This window comes from Leptonotus elevatus, chromosome 8, assembly GCF_054856555.1.
Source record: "Leptonotus elevatus isolate MCC_2025b chromosome 8, RoL_Lele_1.0, whole genome shotgun sequence".
Classification (NCBI taxonomy): Eukaryota; Metazoa; Chordata; class Actinopteri; order Syngnathiformes; family Syngnathidae; genus Leptonotus; species Leptonotus elevatus.
In genome coordinates, this window is record NC_141246.1 from 13,510,593 (window position 1) to 13,533,694 (window position 23,102).

Genomic DNA, 23,102 nt, shown 5'->3' on the forward strand with positions numbered 1-23,102 from the left:
TCAAGGTGAGATGTAACAGATAACTGTAACCAAATAAATTTATTCTGATGAGCTCAGTTAGTCCGGATCCCCATATCCCTCTGTGCATTTTTCCTTACAATGGGGCAAGTGGTTGGGGTTGGTAAAAATGCCACTGGGTGATATATAATGAATGATACAGTGATGATTTTTAATACAGGCCCTATTTCCTCCACCATGCAGGTATACGAATGTTGCTAACATTAGGACCACTGTTGTCATTTTTGTTTTACTCTTTCTTGGAAAAATAATTGCAGAGGGCTCTGAAAAGTTGCTAAATATAGCGGAAACGTCTTAATGCCAGCAACACTGCTTTGCAGTCGTAGCTCTTGCCTGCTACCTTTCTTGTACTGGCGCCCACATGTGAGCACAAAAAATAAAAGCACAACAAAAGCACTGCGTTTTAAGTTACTTTGACGTTATGGTCACTGTGTGAGGGCCGGTCAGAAACCGTGGGTCGACCACATGTGGCCCCCCGGCCCGTAGTTTGCCCATTCTGGTTTGGTGGTATACGCAAATGAATCATACAATTAAAAAAAAATTAAAAATATTGCTGGTGTCAATTGGAATCCTTGTACCTCCGAAATCATAATTTTTCAAGAGACAACCCAATCGGCATGTTTGTTTAACTATTAACATTACTACGTTGTTAAAGTGCGCAAACCATTTTCAACACTTTAGATTGGTCAAAAATTTGTAAAAATAACACACATCTGAATGACCAAGTGTTTAGATTCGGGGAAAAATAGAAAACGTACCAAATTGTGTCAAAGGAGGTTTCGGACGGACGGCAGCGATTTACAACATTTCTAACATGAAATGCAACCATCCATTATCCATGCCGTTTATCCTCACGGGCGTGCTGGAGCCTATCACAGCTGTCTTCGGGCAGTAGGCGGTGTAAACCGTGAACTGGTTGCCAGTCAATTGCAGTGCACACACACAGATGAACAATCTTTCACACTAGGGACAATTCAGAGTATTCAATTAATTTACCATGAACGTTTTTAGAAATGTAGGAGGAAACTATGGAGTAACTGAAGAAAACCCACAAAAGAACGGGGAAAATTTACAAACTCCACCCAGTGGGGTCGGATCCCAGGATCAATCTCACGACCTCTGCAGTGGGAGGTGGTCACCCACCATCCCGTCCACGTTACTAACATGAAATACAATCAAACATATTAGAATGAATCTAATAGCAGCAACAGCTTATTTAATGTGATATGTTTTGCATTTATTTACATTTAACTAACTTTAACTTTAAAAAAAATCCAGGGCAGTACTTTTTTTTAACCTTTCATGTGCAGTACATTTTTAAATGTTTCAACTATAGCATTTTGTTGTTGTTGTAGAGTTCAGTTTTGTAACTTAACATGCTAACAAACTCAGGCTCTGTATAATAATAATTGTTATTATTATTATTATTATTATAATTATTTAGTACTGTCAAAGTTAAAGCATTGACTAATTAATTAATCACAGAAAATGATCGCATTAGTCATGTTTTAACGCAGATTAATCACGCTATTAATTTGACCGCTGATGATCCTTTAGCTGACAGCGGATGGTTACGTTAAAGGTAGCACAGGTTGTGTTTCAGCATTAAACATAACCACATGCATTAAAGGAAAGCATTTAATAAATGTTTATGTATGACATTCAGAATATTTGTTCATGTCAATCTATTGGGGTCATTTTTTCCCCATTTTAAATTATGCAAGTAATTAACTGATTAGAAAAAGAGGAGGATGAGTGTGTGCAGTGGACACAATTTTTTGAAGACATCCTCATAACATTAAATGTCGAAAATATTAACAGATAACAGGTGCTCTTTAAATTTGGCGGGCTTTTTATTTTTATTAAAAAGGCTTTTTAATTATGCGATTAATCATGATTAATAGTAGTAGTAGTAGTAGTACTGTATTGGAGAGCTAAAACATTTTGGATGGTCATTTCTTACATGTTTAACTCTGTGTATTTACATGGGTAGTAAGAGTAAGGTCGAGATGCGTGGTGAAATCCGCCTTTCATTGTGTGAATTATCTCACCTTGTAGAGCATCTCTGAACGCCTACGACATAGTAGCGTGTTTTCTCATTGGAGGAGAGATGACGCCTGTATGGCTATTTTGAATGTGAGCGTATGCCGACATACTTTATGGCGGGCGGTGTTATCAAGTGATAATCTGTGTTGTTAAAACAGCTCCATTAGTACTAGCACAAGAGGGACATGTATTACATTAATACAATAAATTAATGAATTAAAATGTAAATAAAAACTATCAAAATGTTCTCTCCTGGCCCTCAATAAAACTCGCAAACCCACCACCCCTCTAATACTATCAAACGCCCGGACATTTACAACGAGCGCTTCCACCGTAGTTCACGCGTGTAGCAAACGTTAGCTAGTTTTTTTGCTAAATGCTGGCAAGTCATTTTTGTAAACATTCCGAGGAATTAAATGCGGATTTGGTTGGTTTAGCAAAAAAACTAAGTAATTGACAAAATGAACAGTCGACTGCAGGAAATCCGCGAACGACAAAAACTTAGGCGGCAGCTTTTAGCTCAACAGGCAAGTATTTTAAGATAAGGCACCATTGTTGTTAGAACAGTAGCTAATACAGTGATCGGAGTGGTTAAGTCATTTGCAGTGTTTTGATAGTACTTTCCATTACGTGGGAAAATTAGAATGTATTTCTCACCATTACGCGTGACTTTAACGCGTAGTGTGCACAGCAGAGCAACGTGCAAACTAGGATGTGTTTAGATGTAAATTCAATTGGATACATAAATGGACACATTCACTCTTGTGTTTTAATACACACACACACGATGAACAGACACGGATGTTCATGAACAAATTATTACAATTGTTGAACAGAATCACTACATTTTACTTTGTCTACAGTTGGGAGCTGAGAGTGCTGATAGCATTGGGGCTGTGCTTAACAGTAAAGAGGAACTAAAAGAGATAGAAGAGACCAGAGAAACATGCAGGTAAGAAGTTGCAAATCCACATGGGTGCGACATGTCTGGAATTTCCCTCAAGATCAATCATAAGCATCTACCTCGCTTGCTATCATGTTAGTTTGGTCAGTAAAAACTACCAGTGGCAACACAACGTTTATCAAGATAATTGCTGGTTATGAATGTCAACATTCCGTATGCATTCAGTTGTACTTGATTTTCTCATCTGAATGTTTTCTTGAATCACATGCAGTGATTATACTAAAACGCAACTTTGGTTTTACAGCCAGAGGTGGATATGGAAGGCTCTTTATTTGTATTTTTGTTGTTGTAAAATGTTATCATGTAGCCATGTCAACATTGCAAATGCTACTCTCAATTGCCTTACCTGGATAAATAAAGGTTAACAAAAAATACTCCTTGTAGTCCAGTACCTCCTGGCCTGATTTAATTATTGTGGCCTTTTATGCTATAAACATGAATTGTGATACTGTTTTGATCACTTATTACAGTTTTGTGTGCAGTACTTCTGATGAAAAGTAAAAAATAAATAATAATAATAATAATAGCGATATTAATAAATAACAAAACAATTGTAACACGTTTATTTTCAGCATTTCATCTCTTCTGTTATTCTATGACTGTTAAAGGAGTGACTTACACCTGTTTCTGGTATCGTGTCGCAATTGCAGTTGAAAATGACGCCAAACTAGTTAAAGGCTGTTCAGGCAATTACGTTTTCAGAACGTTTGGGGTAAAGCCAGAGGCAGCCCAAAATTTGGCATGGACTGCTGCATCGAAATTTTTATATTCGTGAAAAAGCATGGGTCTGCCATTTTGCTCTGGGGTTTTTGTTAATGTTGCTGTTCTGTGTTGCAGGGCGTCATTGGATGATTCCGCCACTCCATCCAAGAGGAAGACTGAAGGTGATGACACTGAGGAAGATGTGGAGGAACAAAAAGTGAGTATTAGCGGCACTTGTATAGCCTTGAAGTATGCCATAATTACCATTAAAAGTAATTATCGTCCTGTTAAGCTAATGTACAGTATTGCAACAAGCAAATAAGAAACACTTATGTACGACAAATTTTTGTACTTTACTGTGGTGTAAATATCATTTTGGCATATACAATTATGGCATGGCTCAGTGGTAGAGTGGTCGTCTCGAGATGCTGCACCATCAGCAGATGAAAGTCAGTGTGAAGTGCTTTAATGAGTGTCTGAAAAAAAAGCGCTATACAAGTCAAAGGCCATTTAACATAATTTCCCTATGAATTGTTTTTCCAATACGGGTGATTATGAATACCAACAATTCCTTCTGTTGCTGTGTCAGGATGAAATGGAGGTGCTGCCGCCTGAGGAAAACAACCCATACGAAGAAGTCTACAAGGACTCAAGTACTTTCCTTAAGGTTGGAACAAAACTTTATTGTGCATAAAATACATCAGCTGTACTTAAATTATACTTGTGTTGAATGTGTTGCCACTCTTGTTGCTAATTAAGGGCATCCTACTGCATATTTATATACTACTATTTCTACACCTCTTTAACTATAACCACAGAATGCATTGTTCAAGATACTAATATCTTCCTGACAGTGTTGTAAAGGTAGAATACTTGGCACAGCCCTTGTGTTCTATCTTATTGGATGGACACAATCATGTGTACGTAATGTTACCATGGTTTTTACTCCATTCATTGACTTACAGGGTACGCAGAGTTTGAACCCTCACAATGATTACTGTCAGCACTTTGTCGACACAGGCCACAGGCCGCAGAACTTCATTCGAGATGTCGGTGAGTGCATTTCGCTTGGTTAAGTGTTGGCGAATCCACAAGCCTCAAATCTGTCTTTTTGTGTGTGCGTGTGTGTGTGTGTGGGTGTGTGTGTGTGTGTGTGCGTGTGTGCGGGGATCAGGCTTGGCTGATCGATTCGAGGAGTACCCCAAACAGCGAGAGCTGATCCGATTGAAGGATGAACACATCTCCACTACCAACACCCCTCCCATGTATGCTAAGCAACCATATTCAACTACATTTTCATATTATTTTTTAAACTCTGAATATAATTTATATATATATATATATACATATATATACATATATATATATATATGAAATAGATCAGCTTAGGGAGCATCTGAGGATGAATCTACACTTCAGATCTAAGTGGTCAATTCAGATTTAGTGTCCACAGCCGCTCAGGCGGTTGTCCTCACCGTTCACACTCAAGCTGGCGATGACGACCTATTACTTAGTTGCTCGCTCAGTTTTTGTTTTTTTGCTAAACGTCTTGATGCTAACCCTGGTCGCTGTTATTTGTATCAGGCAGTGTTACGCCCCGTATCCGGTAAAATAATGTGTCACAGCTGTCACTGGTCATTCATGAGCAGCAAAGCTAGCAAGAGTAGCATCGGTAGCCGAACACTAACGGCTTGATGCTAACCTAACCCTAATCATTGCTATTCATATCAAAACGCGGAAAATAAGGAAAGTGAGGCGTTACAAGGAGATCTAGTGTGACCTACAACGATCGAACATTTTTCTTAGGCCAACAGAGTCCCATAGTAAATAGTTTGCTGCTCAAATGGGATGGGTAAAAAAAAATCCCAAATAAGCGTGATGTCCCGTTCATTCATCTTTCTGGCGCTGTTAAAGTCTCAGGACAGAGATATTACTGGCTATAAATAAATAGTCAACGTGTGTGTGTTAACGTATAGTTGTTACCCGTTTCTTTCTCTTTCCTGAATGGCATTAAATCAGTAGCAAGTGCCGTTCCAGGTCTTCAAACTTTTTTGCGTAAAACCACAGCTCTGTGACGCCAAAACAGGCTCATGTCAGTTTGAACTAGGAGTGCACCAATCACAATTTTCTGGCAGATCACCGCTCCGATCTTTTAAAAAGTCTGACCTGCCAAGCCAGATTTTTCCGCTCTTGATCTTTTTTCATAACAAGCAGCATACACCTTCAGAGTTCCAATCTTATTTTATTGGAAAACATTGAACAATATTTGTGAAATAATACAAACGGCTTGTTTTAACTGCAAATGAAGTAGTTCTCTGAAATAAAAAAGAAAAGCTTATTAGTCATCAGGACAGTGGCTGACTTTCAGACCTCTGAGGAGGGAGATGAGATCGGTGGAAAAGATTGGTTTAAATTCTCAAAACTAAGGTAATCAGGGCCGATCGATCGGCGCACCCCTAGTTTGAACAAAAGCCAGCAACGCAACGTGATGGCTGAAACCCAATGAATCAAACAATTGAAATACGTCAGTAGTAAAAACAAATGCACACAATGCCAAAAGGTATTTGTTTCCATGGCTGTAGTACGTCATATACGGTTTGGCTGCTGAGCTCGCCCGCTCGGAAGGTTTTTCGGCGCAATCAAAAATCTTGAAATGCTTTGTTAATAGGTATTGATTCAAGGAACCGTTCATTTTGGCGTGTATATTATATTATATTATATTATTCGATGCAACATATTAAAATTTGTTTTAGAGCAACTAAGACACTTAAAACACTCAATGTTCAAACCTTCATATATATATATATATAAGGTTCACTACTATATAAAAAAATGAAAAATTGTCCTCAAAATCAGCGAAAAGTGATTATTATTATAAGCATTATAGCGAGGGAACGCTGTATCTGATCTGTGCATTCATGCTGCATTTGTAGCGCTTATCAGATTCAGTGTCTTTTTTAATCCACATTTAGATGATATCTGATTCCAATCTGAGGGCATTGTCACCTGAACTATGCTGCATTGCAACTCCAGCCTGACAGATGAATTCCAAGAGTGTGTTCTGCGTTTTTTGGTAACGCACCACAGAAGGACAAATAGGAGAAGTGTCAAAATAACTGTTAGTTAGTCAAACGGAACTTCCTGCTAAACAAAAATGTATTTTCAGTGTAATATGAACAGTACTATTAATTATTACCATAGGCCAATTCATTTTTACAGAAAATGTTACACTGATAGAAGTCTTCAAATGGTGTCAGTTTTGACCTTTTTTTTTTTGCTTTAAAAATGTTTTACATTTAAAGGTACAGTGAGTAAAAGTTCACCACTAGATCTCGCCAAATAATAGAATACAGCCGAAGCACAAACACTATGATGACTCTGAGAGATCATACTTCGCAAGCCTACCACCAATTAATTGTTAGCACCTCAGCGGGTGACTGCGTCTTGGCAGCCGGAGCGCACACTGGAGTTAGCCGGAGCAGCTAAAAGAACGGATAGTGGGAGTCGACCCATTGGGTCCGACATGCTGCAAGCACCACCAGGGCTAACTACGTTCACAAAGTTGTCCTTTGGGCACCCGTAGTAGGAAGATAGTGGCAAAACATGTCAGCCTTTTGTAAGGTAATATAATTACCGATTACTAGGCCTACGATTATATTTAAAAAATCTAATAAAATACGTTGATGTGATCGGACATATTTTTTTGCATGATATTGAAATCAAAAGTGTTTTTTTAAAATACAGTAATTTCTGGACTACAAGCCGCTACTTTTTTCACTTTCATTCGATCCTGCGGCTAATACAAAGGTGCAGCTTATCCATCAGATCACAAGGGAGCGCACTATAAAGGAAGCGCAAGAGCGTCAGGCAGAGCAAAACAAACCAAGTGAGCACAAATACAGTAGGAGAGACAGAACGAGAGCGAGACAATTTGCGCCCTCATTATGGAATAGCAAGTAGCGGTAACATTAAAACACATGCGGCTTACAGTCGGGTATGGCTTATATGTGAAACAAACTTGAGTATTCCCATAATTTAGCTAGCGCGTCTTATTTTCAGGTGTGCCTTATAGTCCAGAAATTATTGTAAATTAATTATTAGTTCACCACTATATGACGTGAAATAGTACACACTATGCCTTTAAGAATGTTTAAATGTTAAAGTACTTGAAATGTTATCTGGAGAGTTAATAAAGTCTTTGGAACTACATTAACATAGGTTTAGTCAAGCAGAATCACAAAAAGGGTGCTTGACCGCAATGCATACCTTGACGTAGAAATGTGTGTGCTGTTGCCAGGTACCTGCAGGACGACATGGAGCACTTTGACCTGCAGGATTTAAAAAGCGAGTTTGACGTCATCCTACTTGAGCCTCCTTTAGAGGAATATTACAGAGAGTCGGGCATCAGTCACACAGAGCGCTTCTGGACCTGGGATGATGTAAGTTTGCATGCCAACTTGATATCCCTTTTGCAAAATTGTGAGAATGTGTAAATGTGAGCAGATGCACCGGGATGGTGGTTCTGTGCAAATTATGCAGTTTGTATGCTTTTCCCAGATGCTGTCTTTATCCAGCAGGGGGCAACAAGCAGTGTTCTGGGCCCAGTATTTAAAAAAATTAAATCCAGATTAAACTGATCTACATTTCCAAATCCCACTTTTTCTATCCTGGTATTTCAAAACTTTGCGGAATTGGATCCAAATAATCCTGATCCTCTCGGATTGAGATTTCTAAATCCATGATCATAGGATCACTCCACCACCCAAGATCAGAGACAGTCAGAAGTTTGTTCTGTAGACCTCAAGGTTTGATAGGTCAAGATATCAAATGCAAATATATAAAATAGCCATTCAAAGTATTTGCTGTTGCTTGGAGTCAATGTACGCTTAAATTCTGTGTTTAAACAAGAACGTGCCAGAAGAGTCATTTTGATCATGTCTTCCAAAACATCTCAAGATGGACACAGCATCAAATTCTCCTTGCCAAGTGACAAATAAAACTTAAAATTCTTCAGCAAGAGCTCAAGAAGTAGAAAATACAATTACTGGAAAAGCAAATGTGGAACTGATTGTAGTGTGAAACTTTTAAGTTTTTGTTGCTACAATTTTTGGTTGGGTTGAGCACTTTTTTCATTATTTGGATTTTTGGGGGGGGATATTTATGGAATTTCACTTCACAAAAAAATTGCATATAATGAAGTTTAAAATATTCAAAATATATCTTTACACTATTAATTCCGGGAAATGCAAGTGATGCTTATTTATTGATGAGTATATGTGAAACTAATACATGGAATCACAATGTAATTCTACCAGAGGTGGGATTAATTTCTTGTTTTTCCAAGATCAAATTGATCCAGATTTGGGTCTGGTGTTTTGAAATAGCTAACGCAAGCTCAAATCTGCATTAAAGGCGGGATTGGATTTCCAAATCTGAATTTGAATTTTTAAAGTAATTTTCATAATTAAATATGGTTTGAAATACCCAATTTTGGATCAGATCTGGGTTTAATCCAATCCATGTTTGAAATACTGAAGATTCATCTGTCCAGTACTGTCTTATGTTATCCCATCTGCACATTTTTGAACACTTACGTGGCAGTGAGGTGGCTTTGTAGTTCTGAGGTTTGGGATTCAAATCTTGGCACCAGCCTTCCTGGTGGTCCATTCTTAATCGCATTCCTAATTGGAGCAAGTGTTACAGAAAATGGATTATTCATGTTTCCTGTTCTGTGGTTTATAGATCATGAAGCTAGAGATTGAAGAGATCTCTGCCCTTCGGTCCTTCGTCTTCCTCTGGTGCGGCTCGGGTGAAGGCCTGGACTTGGGAAGAATGGTAACTCCACCTCTTACTCAGTCATCTAAGCCAGGTGTGGCCAATTCTTTTGATTTGCGAGAATGCGAGCCACAACAGGTTCTAAAATTTGGGGGACCGGCCTAGGTATATTTGAATGGAGTATTTAGGCCAGATATACTAAAGTCTAGGTCCGTAATTAGCGGATGTGGACCGCGGACCACCTCTTTGTGGACCGGGGTCGGTTTTGGAGGTACGCCACGATGACTGACTGACGCAAGGTTAAGGCCAGTCAAGGTGTCACTACGGCTGCTATTGGCTAGGACGCCACAGAGTGGAGATTCCTTCTGCATTTTATAACCAATTCAGGAAGTAATTTTTCGTTTCCAGAACAAGAAACAAAGCCGGGGGGAGTGTTGGCTCATCGCCGTGGCAATTATTTAATCCCAATTTTTTACTGTTGGCCATAACTCGCCAAAACACAACAGCACCGTGATAAGCGAACACAGTTTTTTGTTTTTTTTATCCTCGTCACACACACAATCACACACAAACGTGGTCTCCCGGGCGGGAAGTGGGTACGCGTTGCCTGCGCATACACAGTTGCCTTCACGGAAACTATCCGGGTGGTGAGAAAAAAAAAGATGAGTACGCCATCAAACGGACCAATCACGAGAGATGTTGCGACCCGCCATCTACGGCGTACAATAATTCTAGACGTGTGCGCTGCACGCGTTACGGCTACTCGATTATGGGAAAAATAATAATCGTGATTATTATGGCAATAATTGAAATCGTGATTATTCCCCCCCAAAAAAATGTTGGGGTACAAATCAAGAACATTTTTAAGCATTTAAAAATATTAAGACCAATTAAACAAAAATAGAAACACTATAATTATGTAAGTTCCTTATGGACCAAACAGAATTTACAATAATTATATAAATTTCTGGACTATAAGCCGCTACTTTTTTCTCTTGCATTCGACCCTGTGGCTAATAAAGGTGCTGCTTATCCACCAGATCACAAGGGGGTGTACTATAAAGGAAGCGCAAGAGCAAAACAAACCAAGTGAGCACAAATACAGTTGGAGAGACAGAACAAGAGCGAGACAATTTGCTCCCTCATTATGGAAAAGAAAGTGGCGGGAACCCGGTGCGGTAACATTAAAACACCTACGGCTTACAGTCGGGTGCGACTTATATGTGTAACAAACTCGAATATTCCCCAAATTTAGCTAGCGTGACTTTACTGTATTTATATATTTATTTATGTTTATTTAAGTTGGAGTGCAGCATGTGCACTGTGCAGTATGATGATTTTTGGGGATCAAAAAGAAAATAGAGTGCTCACCCAAAGTGGCCCAGATCGTCGGTAAGCACAAGAAACTATTTCATAATGCATGATAATTTTGCTAAAAGGAAAATGACACTTTGTTTGACTTTTGAAATGCATGTGAATATTTGAATTTCCAAGACGCTTGATTCATCTTTAGTGAAAGTTTATTTTTATTTTATTGGGTAATTAATACTAAACAAGAAAGAATGAATGTGATACTGAAAATAAATGTTTAATTCCAGTAACTCCTGATTATTATTGTACAGTACACCCAGTCCCAAACTACATAAAAAAATAAAAATAATTAAATTAAATAGAAGGCCAAAATTATTAGAGGACGACGAATTACATACAGGAATCATATACCGTGTTTTTCGAAGTTGGTGGTGGGGGTACCGAAAAACATCCAGAGATGACTATTTGTTGTTCATTAACGGGGGAAGTTAGCGCACACAATTTCAGAATTATTATTATTTTTGTCACGGGGGCTTAGAAAGCCAGGTGGGCTGCTGGGCTAATAAAACACTGGAGGAAAGCCTGAACCTTATTTGAAATGAAATTTAAAAGTCTTAAATTTAACTTGCCTTAACTGTTATACTCTGACTGCACCTATCAGCTTTTATCTTCACTTTAAAGTAGAGTGTGCGGACCCTCACACTCCAGTTTCTTTGGAGAGGGGAGGGGCAGAGTTCTTCTTACCTCATTTGAAGTCGTGTGTTCGTTTGTCAAATGTGACTGTCGCTTTAAGATCGTGCACGTACTCGCACACGCGCACCATGAACGAGCCTGACACAGATGCTGCAGTTACGCTTTGGGCCAGAGGTCGCGAGTAAAAAAAGTGACAAATTGCACAAAGATCCTTTAAGATGTTGGAACTCTGTTTTGCATTGTTAGAGAACTATTCCCAAATAGTATAGCTGATATGTCACGCAGACTCAACACAACCACCTGCTCCTCTATTTGTGTGTACAACGGTACGAGCTACAGGTAGCTTCCTCATTGGCCGTCATTCCTTACACATCACAGCCACCGAGTCTGCGCCTCTAATGTCCTAAGTGTTGACAAAACACTTAAGTTCAACAAGTTCAACATTGGTGATTGTCAGCACGACTGTTCGCTAGTTAAATTGGGTCGGTTAGGGACATCTGAAAATCGGGCCTTTGCTGACTTTTCATGTGTAGCTGTATTTGGACTTTAGTTGACTGACTCAGGAGGTCAAACTCATCCTTCAGAAAACTGACTCATCCGTGCTGCAGCGAGCAATAGCTTTTTTATGCTTGCCTTTGAGCATCTTACAGTACGTGTTCAGATGATTTTGTATTGAATCATGAATCTTGACCTTGGCCAATCACGTTCACCCTCAACACAATGTTTGCAGTGTTTAAGGAAATGGGGCTTCAGGCGCTGCGAAGACATCTGCTGGATCAAGACCAACAAGAATAACCCAGGCAAGACAAAGGCGCTGGACCCAAAAGCAGTATTTCAGAGGACCAAGGTACAGCACATTAATATGACAGTTTCCATTTTATTTTGAAGGTTGACACGTCCAATTACAAAAAAAAAAAAATATTTTGCATTTCTCTCTCTCTTAAATGTTCCAGATCATCAAGACATGTTTACTGTAAAAACTCAGCGGCAACCCAAGTTAATGCAAAAGGCAGTTTTAAAATGATGCTTTGATTTATGAAGTGGAAAAATAATCCAACTGGCCTCAGGTTAGGGATGGGCGTGTACCAATACCAGCCTGATTAGCCGCGTTTACGCCGCAGGATGTTCGGGTATGGGGGGTGGTGGTGGGGGGGACTTTCACAGGAACCGTCTCAGCCGGCCCGCATGTGGCTGTGTTTCGACGAACCCATTTCGCAATGTCACGAGTTTCGATCGACACGTAAACGCCGTGCGACGGTTTCTCCCGCGACGTCACCCAAGCACCGCACGACAAAAATCACAAGGAGGAAAGAAAAAACTTTGGGTGGTTGCCATTTTTTTCAGCTTTTTTTAATGTTGGCATGGATGGCTGGTTTGAGTGAGAGGAGACGGCGTCTAGATGAAGAATTTGAAAAGGCTAACAGTAGAGTAGAACAAAAATAGGCAAAGGATTATTTATAAGAGAATTGTTTTGGTGGAAGAGACTTAAGCCGAGAATGTATCATCGTCGCGCATGAAGGTCAGATACAATTTTTTGATACTAAATCATTTTTAGCCCATCAGCACGAAAGCCCGATCGGGAGTTTATCGGGTCGGCGGAGTACCTACCCACGAGTAGGACCTCCGCTCGTCCCCTTAAGTTCCTGTAAATGCGGCCCGGTTGGGAAGGCTCCTGCAGTGGAGACACGCACACACGGGGCTGGCCTTGTGAATTTACCCCGAAGTTCCTGCGGTGGAAACGCAACTATTGGGCTTGTTTTATGATCAGCAACAAGAAATTAGGGCAATAGAAAATTGCCATTAATTTCTTTTTTTGGAGGAAAAATACTATAATGGAATATATAGGTATTTCTTCAAAATTATCTGTCACTTTTTGGGGGAATGATATGTAGTAGTGGTATTGGTATTTTATATTGGTGACGACTCAAGCGTTAAGTATCGTTCTGGAAAAAATTTGGTATTGAACATCCCTGTAACCTCAAGCGCATGCGGGTTATTCTGTGGTATGACCTTTAACAGGCAGTCCATTCTTGAAAATCCTCCAATATGACTGAGATAAAAGAATTGTGTGGGCCAAAATGATGCCACAGCAATGCAAAAATCCTAATTACAGGTTTTTGAAAACGTGTTATTACTGCCAAGGGTGTCACAAGCAGTAGCGACTGTAGTTCATTGGCAATTACTTGTTCGTGTAGGGCCAGGTAGGTTTTTTTCCCCCTACCCTTATCTGATTAAAATAAATAATACATCGTTATATCTTAGTGAGACATTAAAATTAGTTGAGTGTCTTAACCGAAACATTTAAGTGAGATAAATATGTGAAAAAGTAACAAACCAGGAAATGAAGCAAATACTTTTTCCGGGTACTGCATATAAAGTGCTACTTTAAAAGTAGACCAATTAATGTGTAACGTGGCTTATTTGCAGGAACACTGCCTGATGGGAATCAAAGGAACAGTGCGGCGAAGCAGAGATGGTGAATTCATCCATGCTAATGTGGACATCGACTTGATCATCACGGAGGAGCCCGAGATGGGAAACGTAGAGAAGCCCGTCGAGATCTTTCACATCATCGAGCACTTCTGTTTGGGCCGTAGGAGGTTGCACCTTTTCGGACGAGACTCGACCATCAGGCCTGGTGTGGCAAACGTTCCTATGCACGTCTCTGTCATTTCTCTTCTTGTTCTGCTAGGTTGGTAAACATCAAACTGTTGGATGTCTCCCCCTCCAGGCTGGCTGACAGTGGGACCCACTCTCACCAACAGCAACTTCAACCCAGAGAGCTACGCCGCACATTTCGCTTTGCCCGATTCCTACCTTTCTGGCTGCACCGAGGAAATAGAACGCATGCGACCCAAATCGCCACCTTCGAAGATGAAGTCCGACCGTGGCGGCGGACCACCCAGAGGGGGGCGAAGTGGTCCGAACGCAGGGAGAGGTGGAGAGAGAGGTCGGGAAAGAAACAGACCAAGCTTCCGCGGAGACAGAGGCGGCTTCCGGGGCCGGGGAGGCCCACACAGGGGCTTTCCCCCACGCTAGCGTAATAATGCTAACCCGACTGATGCTAGTTTGAGGTTTCCTTTGACTTGACAAGTTGCTACTGATATGGCCTCCTGATTTCCACCCAACTGGCCGCATTTGGACTACCAGTACAAGCTGTGTTTGGCCTTTAGCAATGTTGTTACATTGAAATTTTAGAATCATTCACCCTGAAATGTCATCTGTATACACTGTTTATCCAACACTGTTGTGCCAACTGTTCGTGCTCAACATATCTGTAGCCTAATAGCATAATTGTCCGTCATTTATTTTAATGTTTAGGTAAAAAAAAAAGACATGAATAAGAGTCCAGTTACCTCAATTCAATAATTGTGGACCTTGATGACTGAGTATATACACTTTTTGTTTTCTGGAAACACATTAGTATAAATGTTTTTTGTTTTTTTTTGTTTTAAATAGATGACAGCGGTTCAGATAATAGATGGATGGATCATGTCCAAATAAATTTTTTGGGTTTGTTTTTACAAGTTCATCTTTTGTATTCTTTGGTAATTTGATGAAACAGATATGATGCTTCTGGTACAGTATGCCCGTGTTGAAATGCTTCGTTAAATGAAGCGGTCGTCACTCAAGGTGAATGTTTTACGATTACATTACCAAATTAATTCCACGTCTCAAAGCTCTTGGTTTTGCATTTTTCCATTTCAAGTTAAAAAAAAGTCACAACTTGATGACAGTGTTTAGTGTTAACCGGATATAAAATACTTTAACTATATAATATAATTGTTTTACAATTGATGTGAATCACGTGCCAAACTTGTGTTTACCAGCATTCCACGCAGATGCTACTCAGCCTCTGTTACTATATCCGTGTCACTGCCTAGAAAGGTTTCTCTCAGGTATTAAAACAAAGACTGTATTCAAATGATGTCACAATTACAAAGGCACATCGGTTTCTGAACTCAAACCAGGAAAAACGTCGGAATGCCGCTTAGAAATTCTGAACAAGTCAGTGTAGTCTAACTTTACCAAGATGAAGAAATCTGACAGACAAAATAAAACCATCCATTTTCCAAACCGCTTATTCCTCACAAAGGGCCGCAGGGGTGCTGGAGCCTATCCCAGCTGTCTTTGTGCAGTAGGAGGGGTAAACCCTGAACTGCTTGCTAGCCAATCGCAGGAATAAAACAATGAAAAGATAATACAAATTTGCCAATTTTTGCGAGTTTTTTTCCGCAGAATATTGCCCCCACCCTTTAAAAAAAGATATTTATTCGTGACAAGTGGCAAATTTGCAACTTTTTTTTCACAGAATATTGCCCCCACCCTCTAAAAAAATATATTTATCCGTGGCCCAAATACGCCGTTGTACTAAAGTATATTTACTATGTTTTTTGTTTTGTTTTATTAAGGGTTTTACAAACATATCTGAAGTAATAGTTTGATTAATTCTAATTAATTGTGTGAGTGTGGTCTTGTTTTTGTTACATAGTGGGGCCAACATTTCGGGATTTCCCAGAGTTGTGGGGCCCACAAGTTTAGACCTCTTTTTGAGGGTCAAGACTTGGTTTTAGAGTTTAGGTTTGAATTGGGTTATGGTTGAGGTTAGGATCTCCTCTTCTTCCTTTGTGATGGCAATGGGCCCCGGCCGGTCTGACCCGATAATGACGCGACGCGCTAATAGCATTCATCCTTTCTACCGCAAAACTACTCAAGTGTTAAGAGAGAGAGAGAGGGATGCTGGGAGGAGGCTGCTAACATTAGCGTAGCTATGTTTAAGAAATTACATGGGCCTTAAATTGTGATCTTGGAATAACGGGGAATGGGGGAGCATTTTTAAGGGTGTGTGTGTGTGTGTATATGTGGTTTTGTCTTTTCTACATTGTGGGGCCCATACACGTGTGTTTTTCCAGGTTTAACTACCATTGTGTCTTTTTGAGGGTCAAGACTTGGTTTTAGAGTTTAGGTTTGAATTGGGTTATGGTTGAGGTTAGGGTAAGGAAGAGGGGTAAGCAATAATTTTTGATGGTTGGGGTTAGGTTAAGGGGCTAGGAAATGCATTATGTCAATGAGATGGTCCCACAAATATAGTAAAACTTGTGTGTGTGTTTAAATACGGTATAATTACTATCACCTTTGTCACCATAATTAAATCAAATAGCAATTAAACTGGCTTGCCAACAGTAGGTGATCCTCATTCATTCTAGCTGAAATACTACAGAATATAGTTTGAACCAAATACATTTATTTCTTTTAATTCAAATCTCAACAAACAGCAAAATCAACAGGAACGTTGTGACATAATGGATGTATGAGTGGCTGTACGCATGGGTGTCACGGTGTTAGTTGGACCACAATGTAGTTGCGACTAAATTATAACAATGTTGGGTATATTTCTTCAAGATACGATACATCGACAATCAATTATTGATTCATCGATTATCGACTAATGCTTAGCTCTACTACTACAAACACTGTCAATATTATGCAGTGCAGTAAGCTACTGCAATCTAAAACCACATTTTTAACTCCTGTTCATGTAAATAATGGCTACCCAGCACATGTGATCAGAAATAAAGCTTACTGTAATAAAACCTGGACATTTTTCAAGCAGCACAGATGAGAGGCGGTCCGAACCCTAACGGGTCAGACAGCATCGGTTTGACATGGCGTACGATTCGATGAACGAATCTTTTGAACGGTTCTTTTTAATGAATTGATTCTAAAGATTCAGTTCACTTCAAAGAACTGTCATGCCGATCACTGGTCAGCGCACCAGCAATACCACCATTTTGGAGAAGACACTTCCTGACAGAGTCACATGACTATCACATGGTCTTCATACCAGGATGTTCCCTATATGTTGCTTAGGGTTCTAAACACATGCAGATTAATGAGCTGCGTAGTCCTCAGTGTTTGACGATATTTACTTTTTAAACCTCATTTGGGCACATTAGTACCACGGCGTATTAGAGCCACGTATAAATATATATTTTTTTAAAGGGCGGGGGCAATATTCAGAGAAAAAAACTCATAAAGTGGCAAATTTGCGAGTTTATAAAGTGGCAAATTTGCGAGTTTATCAAGTTGCAAATTTACGAGTTTATAAAGTGGCAAATTTGCGAGAAAAAAACTCAGAAACTTACAAGAATTACAAGTAGCGTACTACTTGACTGTTTGTGCCAATACATTTTGGTTGTGTTTCCAAATAAGGAGATAGTAATTGCTTTAGCAGAAATTAACCATATGATGTCAAGCATTCGGTCTTTGAAGCGTTGTGTATGGCCACTGGCCGGCGACAAAGACGCCTCGCTTTGCGAAGGTCCACACCCAGGTTCAAACATTTGAGTTAATTCGTTAAAATGTATATTCACTTGTACATTTATGTTTCCAGAATTATTATTTACACATTCATACATTTTTGTATTTTATTTTTTGTACAAGTAGCTAAGTTGATGTGTCGAATCTGCTGCTCTCTGTCATTCACTTGCATTTACCTAAACTATGCTAGCATCTAATTGGTTAATGTTAGTCAGCTGATAGGGGATCAGGAAGTGTTGTCGCTCTCGCTGCGGTGAATGACGAGTAAAGTTTAAATTTAAGAATGAATCCGTCTCCATCCTGCCTTTTCATTTTAAAAACAGTGTCCCATTAACCACCAACGAATCTTCACACGATTAGACTATAGCTACGCTACGTGTATTTCTTGTAAGTTTTTTCTCGCAAATCTGCCACTTAATAAAGTGCAAATTTGCCACTATATACTCGCAAATTTACGAGTTTTTTAAAGTGGCAAATTTGTGAGGTTTTTTTTCTTGGAATATTGCCCCCGCCCTCTAAAAAATATATATTTATAGGTGGCCCTAATACACCGTCGTACATTAGAAACCATTTTAAAATGTTTTTGTTTTTTTTAATCAGGGGCTTTACATATCTGAAGTATTGGTTTGTTTAATTCCAGCTGTAAACACAAGCATTAACAATAGGATAGACATGTTTTAAATATATGGTATAATTACTATCTCCATTGTCACCATAATTAAACCAAATAATGATTGAACTGGCTTGCCACCAGTAGGTGATCCTCATTCATTCCAGTTGAGATTTTCTTTAATACTAAAGAAAATTGTTTTAATCAAATGTATCTACAGTATTTATTTTAAGCATGTCTCGACAAACGGGAGACATCAGCAGGAACGTTGTGACATATGCATGAGTGAATGTACGTATGTCATGGTGTTAGTTGAATCATAAAGTAGTTGAGACTAAATTAGCAAGTACCCCACTCAACCTTGGGTATAATTCTTCAAGACATGATACAGCTACATTCAATTATTGATTAATTGATTATAAACTAACTGCCTAGCTCTGTCTTTACTACTATAAACACTGTCGTTGTGTGATGCAATGCAGTTGGCAACAGCAATCTAAAACCACATCTTAACTCCTGTTCATGTAATTAATGGCCACCAAGTACACGTGTTCGGAAATATAGCTTAATGTAATAAACACTGGAAATTTTTCAAGCAGCAAGGATGAGATTCAGCCCGATTCCTAACGAGTCACTGCCTTATTTTGACATGAAAACAATGGCACGTCGGTAGAACAAGTTCTGCCAGTTTCACATACCTTGAAAAAAGAAAAAAAAAGAAAAATTAGGACATGGCATATAAATGGCATAGAATCCCAGCATGTGCGGCAAAGACAACATCATCGTACTCATCTGAAAGGTAAGAACACGCTGAATTCACGAGTATAACTTAAAAAAATCAACAACAAAAAATCAAGAATGTTTCTTTGGCAGATTTTTGTTAGTTTTAATGTGGATTTGTGGGAATATTACAAAACTGATGTGAAGGATGTTTATAAGGATTTTAAATTCATGGGGTGGAAAATGTCAATTTAGAAGGACAAAGAATAGTTGCATTTCCCACAACAGTTTCAGGTTATTTCTCAAACCAATGAGATGTCTCCAAATTTGTAATATAATTTTTCTGTTTTGTACTTTTAAGCAAACTATCTCAGACTACAATGTAAGGCAAACACACCTTCAGCAGCAACAAAAGTCACTCAGGATGGTAGAGACTTTTTCCTCCGCCTTGCCTTGATTTTTATTAGAATTATATGCCTTCAGTAATTGCAGAAATTGTTGCCATGTTTTTTTGGGGGGTGACAAAATCATTCAGAGACAAATCTTTCATCATTTCTCATCCATCCATCCACCAATTTCCTTCCTCTATCCGGGGTTGGGCCATGGTGGTAGGTCTCACTGTCGTCCCCTACGTGAGCATTAAAGTCAAAACGATGGAGTCTCCATGGGGAGCGCTCTCCAGTACTCTGAACTGTTGTTTGGTGCATAAGCACAAACACAACAATTACCTGTAGGAATTACCTTGCCTAAAGCCAAACTGGTTTTCACTTTCTGCGCCAGGATTTTGAGCAATCACTTAAACTGCTGGTTTGATTCGTTTGCCAAAGGAGCCTTGAGAAAGGTACACAAACACTCCGATTCAATTTAACCACCATAGCACAATACATTTGTATTTTTTTAATCTAAATAATATATCCTTTACTTGAATATTGGTTAGAGCACATTTCAATAACTTGTGGAGGCACTGAAATGTGTGATGTGTGGATGACAAGATATCGATTATCCAATCCATCATTTAATTTGTTTTTAACAGGAAGAAGAAATGGGAAGGGTAGAAGCTGCCGTACTCCTTCTGCTCATAGCAGGTATTTTGCTGTGCATGTTATCTATCTATCTATTTTGAGTATGTAACAAAAATACATAGTTTGGACAAAAATGTCAATTTTGAGATTTCAACTTCCTTAAAGATGAAAATGTAAATATTTGCTGTGTATATAATGTATAATACGTAATATGAAACCTGAAGATGATGATCTCGAATCGCGATTGTCCTTCCAAAGCCATGTCCCCCTTCACCATGATGCAAGTAACGCATATTTGGAGTGACTTGTAAATATTAAACAGTGTTAATGTGTGTGTTATTTATTACATTGAGGGGTAAAAAAACAAACAATGTTGAACCAACAAAATGTCATAATAATTGTATTTTCTTAATGTGACCAAATGTATTTGTGATGTAATATCCATTATGATAAAACATCAATATATGTTCTTGTCACAGCATGGCAAACAATCTTTTGACACAAAATTATTAAATCCACGCACGCACGGATGCACGCACACACACACACACACACACTCACACACACTGATGAATGCTAGGAAATGAAAATGCTAGGAAATGAAAATGGAGACATTATGGAGGTTAAAAAAATATATAAATATGACCACGCCTTTGTCAAATATGACCACGTCTTCAACAAATATGACCACATAATAAAATACATCAATGGATGAATTGAATACGTTAACAATATTCCTTTGTTATTAACAGTTCTTCTCTCAATTGAAACCTTACAGCTGAAGTTGCAACAACAATGGCACCTTCCGAAACAATGGCCGTAAATGTGACCACGGCTGCAACATCAACACCCGAGCAGCCAAGGGTGAACATGCGCTTTAGTTTGAACCAGACTTTCACGGCACAACTTTCCAATTCATCTTCTCCTGAGTTTCAAACTTTGGCGACCCAAATAGAAAACCAGGTAATTATTCCAGTAATGTTTGTTCTTAAAATGAAATGCATACTCTATATACAATACACATAGTATACAGGTTTTTCCATACATTTCAAAACTTCTGTTTTTGTTGTTGTTGTTTTTTTTGTTTTTATTAAAATTTCTTTCATTTATATACATTTATACGCTCTACATCAGGGGTCACTAACATGGTGCCTTTAGCCCGCAAGGACTTCATGAGTAGCCTGTGGGCCTGTTCTAAAAAAATAGCTCACCAGTGAAGTGCTCATTTGTAAATGTTGTTACTTACAGAGATTTATAGAAATTAAGTGTTGCATGTTAATATTTACAGTAATTGTTTTCAAAATTATTGTTGATAATTTTTGGGAAAATGATCATGAATTTTTACTAGGGATGTTGAATACCACCATTTTCAGACTGATGTCTGTACAAATACTCACTGATTCTGAGTACTAATACCTCCAGTCAGTGGTGTAGTGGTCCCTGGAGAAGGGGACACCTATGGAAATGATACAGGAAAAATAATTGATAATATTATAATTCATATTTCCTCTCCTCAGCTCAATGCCGTATATTCGATACGCTTTGGAAGAAGATTCATCCGATCCCTCGTCAATTCTTTTCGGTATGTTACAATATTTCTTGAAAAAGACGAAGCAGCATTATTCCATTTACATGTTTGCACTTAAAAATAGTCGCAATTTCCATCTTCCTTTTTTCATCAAATTTGTTCATGAATGTCTGTTGTCTTGGCTAAGCAGCAACATGCACACCCAATGTATTGGAGGTGTCAAAATATTGTTTGTTTTTTTCAGTCAAGGTTCAGTTGTGGTCCAATCCGAGTTGATATTCAACAGCTCTGCCACAGTGCCAAACGTTACTTCTGTGGAAAGCGCTCTGGTGGAGGCAGCAGGCAACAGTTCCAACTTTACCCTCCCTGTGAATGTGTCAACAATTGCCGCATTCGGTAAGATTTTGTCCTCATTCCAAATTAAAATGTGCAGATTTCATTTAACAATCTTGTTATTTGGTTGTTATAATGTGACCACGCCTGCAGCTAATGAGACCACACCTACCGAAAATGTGACCACGGCTGCAACATCAACACCCGAGCAGCCAAGAGTGAACATGCGCTTTAGTTTGAACCAGACTTTCACGGCACAACTTTCCAATTCATCTTCTCCTGAGTTTCAAACTTTGGCGACCCAAATAGAAAACCAGGTAATTATTCCAGTAATGTTTGTTCTTAAAATGAAATGCATACTCTATATACAATACACATAGTATACAGGTTTTTCCATACATTTCAAAACTTCTGTTTTTGTTGTTGTTGTTTTTTTTTTGATTGATTTTTATTTTTATTTTTATTTTTTTACCTTTCATTTATTTACATTTATACGCTCTACATCTGTTCTAAAAAAATAGCTCACCAGTGAAGTACTCATTTGTAAATGTTGTTACTTACAGAGATTTATAGAAATTAAGTGTTGCATGTTAATATTTACAGTAATTGTTTTCAAAATTATTGTTGATAATTTTTGGCAAAATGATCATGAATTTTTACTAGGGATGTTGAATACCACCATTTTCAGACTGATGTCTGTACAAATACTCACTGATTCTGAGTACTAATACCTCCAGTCAGTGGTGTAGTGGTCCCTGGAAAAGGGGACACCTATGGAAATGATACAGGAAAAATAATTGATAATATTATAATTCATATTTCCTCTCCTCAGCTCAATGCCGTATATTCGATACGCTTTGGAAGAAGATTCATCCGATCCCTCGTCAATTCTTTTCGGTATGTTACAATATTTCTTGAAAAAGACGAAGCAGCATTATTCCATTTACATGTTTGCACTTAAAAATAGTCGCAATTTCAATCTTCCTTTTTTCATCAAATTTGTTCATGAATGTCTGTTGTCTTGGCTAAGCAGCAACATGCACACCCAATGTATTGGAG

General features: G+C 38.7%; 1 protein-coding gene and 1 long non-coding RNA gene across 3 annotated transcripts in view; both read left to right on the top strand.

The window, feature by feature from the left end:
• Positions 1-15,036, top strand: part of mettl14 (methyltransferase 14, N6-adenosine-methyltransferase non-catalytic subunit) — a 15,763-nt gene extending 727 nt beyond the window's left edge. Inside the window, exons 1-11 of one of the 2 annotated variants that reach the window (XM_086082678.1) lie at positions 2,402-2,591; positions 2,928-3,016; positions 3,866-3,947; positions 4,320-4,397; positions 4,696-4,783; positions 4,905-4,995; positions 8,028-8,169; positions 9,473-9,565; positions 12,240-12,356; positions 13,937-14,147; positions 14,241-15,036. In XM_086082678.1, coding sequence (XP_085938804.1) covers positions 2,526-2,591; positions 2,928-3,016; positions 3,866-3,947; positions 4,320-4,397; positions 4,696-4,783; positions 4,905-4,995; positions 8,028-8,169; positions 9,473-9,565; positions 12,240-12,356; positions 13,937-14,147; positions 14,241-14,548 — 1,365 coding nt within the window. In that variant the 5' untranslated portion in view covers positions 2,402-2,525 and the 3' untranslated portion in view covers positions 14,549-15,036. Of the gene's footprint in view, positions 1-2,401; positions 2,592-2,927; positions 3,017-3,865; positions 3,948-4,319; positions 4,398-4,695; positions 4,784-4,904; positions 4,996-8,027; positions 8,170-9,472; positions 9,566-12,239; positions 12,357-13,936; positions 14,148-14,240 lie in introns of those variants that run through there. The other variant, XM_086082679.1, reaches the window with a different exon arrangement.
• A 4,148-nt stretch (positions 15,037-19,184) lies between these two features.
• LOC147169844 (uncharacterized) lies at positions 19,185-21,139 on the top strand. Its single transcript, XR_015095856.1, has 4 exons — positions 19,185-19,239; positions 19,941-20,001; positions 20,194-20,245; positions 20,961-21,139. It is a non-coding gene; the product is annotated as an uncharacterized LOC147169844 (long non-coding RNA).
• Positions 21,140-23,102: the final 1,963 nt, after the last annotated feature.